At 45.3% G+C, this 5,000-nt stretch overlaps 1 protein-coding gene across 1 annotated transcript in view; it reads left to right on the top strand.

The window, feature by feature from the left end:
- Positions 1-4,503, top strand: part of mdfi (MyoD family inhibitor) — a 64,201-nt gene extending 59,698 nt beyond the window's left edge. The window contains exon 5 of the mRNA XM_083661668.1: positions 1,852-4,503. Within this exon, the coding sequence (XP_083517794.1) occupies positions 1,852-2,105 (254 nt within the window). The 3' untranslated portion in view covers positions 2,106-4,503. The remainder of the gene's footprint in view (positions 1-1,851) is intronic.
- Positions 4,504-5,000: the final 497 nt, after the last annotated feature.

Raw genomic sequence — 5,000 nt, 5'->3', positions numbered from 1 at the left:
CGTCCAGCGTCTATTTTCACAGCGCTCCGGCGTTTTTGTGCGCCCGACTCCCAGCGCTCCCAGCTGAAAATATTTTAACTTTTCAGAAAGACGCTGGTGTCGGGTGCTCCTTTTCTGGCAACTAATCATATGGAGGAACTATCGCAACAGAGACAGAAAGGCTCAATTGTGGGAGCAGATTGGCTAGACACTTAACCCATTGATACCTGATGCAGAATTTGCGTGTATATCCCTCATTTGTGTGTGTATCCCTTTAAGACCGCGAACCGCATGACGCAGTTCGCGGTCTTAAAGGGATACACACACAAATGCTGCATCAGGTATCAATGGGTTAATATTTCTGGTGAGTGTTGAGCTAAATCACTGTATGTGTGTTGTTTGCTAATGTTAGCTGTCAGCTATCAAGCTACACTGAACTAACATTAGTTTCACACTGCTTCCTTGTTATATTGTGCGCTGAGATCAGCGCTTCCCAGTGTACTTCAGCGTTTAACTGTCAAGAAAAAGACGCTAGATGGACACACGGCCTAACCTTGTCGTTTTGTCTGGACAGCGGCTCCAGTGTGCAAGCAGACCTCTGAAAAAGAAAGTCCTTACAAAACAGTTAGTATATCTTCACAGGTGACTCTCCCTAGCATCCAGTCCCAGGGAAAAGTATCAAATCAAAATACAGGTTAATTGTCCAATATGTCCAATTGTCCTCAGCTCTGAGTCCATGTGCGTCTCAGTCTCACACCATTACTCCAGGTTTTTTTTTACAACCTGGACCTTATGTCCTTATGTGCTTTAAATATCATTTTGATTATTTTTAAGTCACCCTGGTAAGTCCGGTTTGATCCCCATGCACTGAAACACTCATTTATTTGTAGAAGAAGAACCAGACAGACAAACCCGGCATGTGAAATGCTTGTATTTAGTTCGTGTAAATAGCTTATTTTGCGACACGCAGTGGCTCACATCGTTATTATATCACATAAATAAGTCCACTTCAGACCATTCTTAACGTGGCTGGGTCCCTGAATAACACTGAGCCGGCGTCTGATTGGATGGTTATTGGAGGGGCGTGGGCCAATGGCAGAGCAGAGTAACACTGAGCCAGCATCTGACTGGATGGTCATTGGAGGGGCATGAGCCAGTGGCAGAGCAGAGTAACACTGAGCCAGCATCTGATTGGATGGTCATTGGAGGGGCATGAGCCAGTGGCAGAGCAGAGTAACACTGAGCCAGCATCTGATTGGATGGTCATTGGAGGGGCATGAGCCAGTGGCAGAGCAGAGTAACACTGAGCCAGCATCTGACTGGATGGTCATTGGAGGGGCATGAGCCAGTGGCAGAGCAGAGTAACACTGAGCCAGCATCTGATTGGATGGTTATTGGAGGGGCATGAGCCAGTGGCAGAGCAGAATAACACTGAGCCGGCATCTGATTGGATTGTAATTATTATACTGGCTGAGATATAATAAGACCGGAAGAGAGAGTGAGTTGTGTGTGTGTGTGTGTGTGTGTGTGTGTGTGTGTGTGTGTGTGTGTGTGTGTGTGTGTGTGTGTGTGTGTGTGTGTGTGTGTGTGTGTGTGTGTGTGTGTGTGTGTGTGTGTGTGTAAAAGTAAAATAAATACTCAGTAAAGTACAGATACCTGAAAATCCTCCTTAAGTATACTAACAAAGTACCATATTTGTACTTAATTACTTCCCATCTCTGTAAATGTCCCATGATTGATTCCTTTCTCTCTCTCTGTCTCTGTCTCTCTCTCTGTCTCTCTCTCTGTCTCTGTGTGTGTGTCTCTCTCTGTCTCTCTGTGTCTCTCTCTCTCTCTCTCTGTCTCTCTCTGTCTCTCTCTCTCTCTCTGCAGACTGCTGTGTCCACTGTATCCTGGCCTGCCTGTTCTGTGAGTTCCTGACTCTGTGCAACATCGTCCTGGACTGCGCCACCTGCGGCTCGTGCGCGGGGGAGGAGTCGTGTTTCTGCTGCTGCTGCGCGTCGGAGGAGTGCGGCGACTGCGACCTGCCCTGCGACATGGACTGCGGCATCATCGACGCCTGCTGTGAGTCTGCAGACTGCCTGGAGATCTGCATGGAGTGCTGTGGCCTCTGCTTCTCCTCCTGAGGTCCTAACAGATGTCTGCTACACACGACCAGAAGCCCAGGAACGACATCTGTGTCCTATCAACGCTCGCAAGTGCCTTGCCCCGTCGCCTCAGCTAAGCCCGGCTGCTGTTGTGGTTCACGTCGGATCTCGCCGGCCTGCTCGGTTCCCCCCGATATCTCCAAAAGCTTTTTACAGGGTTTGCCAAGCAGCAGGACTGATCGAATGCTGAGAGCTGGTGAACACTGGTGAACATCTCCTTCTTCTAGACAGGGACACTGGCCTCTCCTGCACGTCGTCCACCCTTGTCCTTGTTTAGCCCGTTGCTAACTGGCCGGGTGGCTGTGTGGATAGTGAGTTCCAGCTGGTCCGAGAGTGTCTGTCAGGATGTGTGTGGACGGGGGCCTCTGGACCCTCACCGAACAGCCTCTTATTACAATGGAGCCCCTTGTGCCTTCTGAATGACTGGAGTTCCCCAAGCATGAAAAATGACCTCCAAAGGCAAATGAGAAAATGGCTCCATTTAAACGGATTTGAGTGTTTCTGGAGATAAGAGCAGCAGCATAATGGGAAAATGGGTGCTCAGATCTCAGTAGAAAATGTCGTCTGTCCCTCCTGTCCTTGGCAAGGTTAAAGTCTTCCATGTTTGATTGGTCGCTTTTGCAACGCGACACAGTCCATGCGGAGGACACGTACGCCCACTGCTGTCCCTCGTCCCTGTTTTCGATGGACCAAATAGAGGAAACCCTAACGGTGGCTAGTGGCAATATTATAGACATGTCTTTCCTTATTATGCACCTCGCCTAATAAAGGACTTATTCAGAGAAGAGTCATGATGTGAGAGTCATGCGTCTGCCTGGAGATGGGTTGGACAGTCCACCCCAGATCCTGGGGTTGGATGGTCGTCTGCCATGGACACATTCTCCACTCCAACATGTGAAGGGAGAGAGCTCAAGACTCTCCTCGTTTTGTCTTACACATCATGTTTACTTTGACATTTTGAAACGAGGGACTGTGGCTGTTTCCAGTGAGTTCTTGTATGAGGAGCATCGCTGGTCGGAACGGTCAGAACTGGGAGAAGGACTGGAAGGCATCAGCTCCTCTTGAATACATTTCATTTATCTTCGTCATTCTCGCTAAGTGAACAAACGGCCTACGGCTTAGCTCACGGCCTGTATTTCCATGTAGATTCCTCACCTTTACCAAAATCTTCTATTAATCCTTGTTTTGTAGATTTTAGTTAAGATATTTGCATTTCTCCTCTAATGTGAAAATCACATTTCTGTGTTATCAGGTTTTGCCGGGCTCTCCGTAAAGCAGACATTGCTCCACATCTAATTTAATACCCCGAGTGAAAATCTTATTATGCTAAGTTAGATCCATATGCTTGTAGTATGAATGAATGGTACGCTTTTGATAACAGCTCTCACCACTCTCATCTGCTCAGACACATACCTTCTCCAACCCAATACCTCTTGAGATGTCACCTAGATCTGTTGTGCATTTTAAACTCACTTGATACAAATCTCTCTGCGCTCTGATCCAATACTGTTAACGCAATCCTTTTTTTTCCTCAGAAATACCAAAGGAGTTTGCTGTTACTGGATCTTAGTTTCTAAACCTACAATTACATGTACATGCTATATGCTAATGTGGCCATGGTTTGTTAAACCCTATTTTAAGGGTTGAAATGTAACACTGTCGATTATGAATATACAGTACGCTAAGGCTATAATCAAACTGATAACACAACGGGCAGAAAAATGCAAGCTTTGTGAATTCAACTAATGCAGTTGAGGAATCTGCAAGAATCTTATTTGATTGAACGTGTTTCCCACGTTGGGTCATGTTCAAACTCACATGGAGACCAAATCCTGGAAAGCCCTGGAAAACAATGCAATTCTGTACTGTATGGAGAGATTTATGACGGGACAACTGGACTATATGACACTGTTATAGGTCAGAAGCGATCACAAATGTCATAATGATAATCGTTTGTTTGGATTTGAAGACATCGGAGTGTGCAAATAATTCCATTGCATCTTTTAAATGTATTCATTGCTAAAAGAAAGAAAAAAAACAGTATTTTCCACATTCAGTATCTTCAATATTCTTTTACAACCTTTTTTTTTAAATGATTATTACAGACATTTCAAAGCCATTGCCTTGTATGAATTTATAATCTGATTTCCTGGAACCTGGATATTGGATGTTAAGGGCTGGCCAACTGAATTCTATCTTAGCCCAGATGAAATGTTAGCAGACTGTTAGCCCACTATGATGTCATAGACTGTAGCCCAGTAAGCCCAGTATGATGTCATTTTGTTTACACTACTCCCATTTAAATGACAATTTGCATTGCTGTCCTGCATATCTCAATACAATCTCTTGGTTTAATACAGAATAAACGATGTGAACTCCGGCCTACATAACAATCCTGTTGACAGACTTTTCTTTGATTTATTATGGCTACAAATAATTGCTTGCTCACCACATAAACATCAGAGTCACTGAAATACATCATATGAAATTCATGAAAACTGTATATCAGAACGTTGGGATGGCGTCAATAATTTGACTCGGGGGTTAGCAGTGTTGCCTAACAAGAAGTTTCCGGGTTCAAGCCCCACTCCATCCTGGGTCCTTTTTGTGTGGAGTTTACATGTTCTCCCCGTGTTCGTGTGGGTTTCCTCCCACCATCAAAGATGGTCAATTTACTCACCATTGGGAGCTGGAAAGTTATCTTTCCATGGCTGCTCTTTACTTCTCCTTCCTTTCCTTCTCTCCTTTGACTTGCCAACACTGTAGCCTGCTTACAGTTGATTTAGTGATGGCTCAGACTGTTGGAGATAGCTTGAACTGCAGATGTCTGTCTCGGTCCACTCCCTGGCTCACATTCATACATACATAGATTCA

Source organism: Poromitra crassiceps (assembly GCF_964638095.1).
Source record: "Poromitra crassiceps genome assembly, chromosome: 27".
In the NCBI taxonomy this organism is placed as follows: domain Eukaryota; kingdom Metazoa; phylum Chordata; class Actinopteri; order Beryciformes; family Melamphaidae; genus Poromitra; species Poromitra crassiceps.
This window is presented reverse-complemented; position numbering and strand designations above follow the sequence as displayed.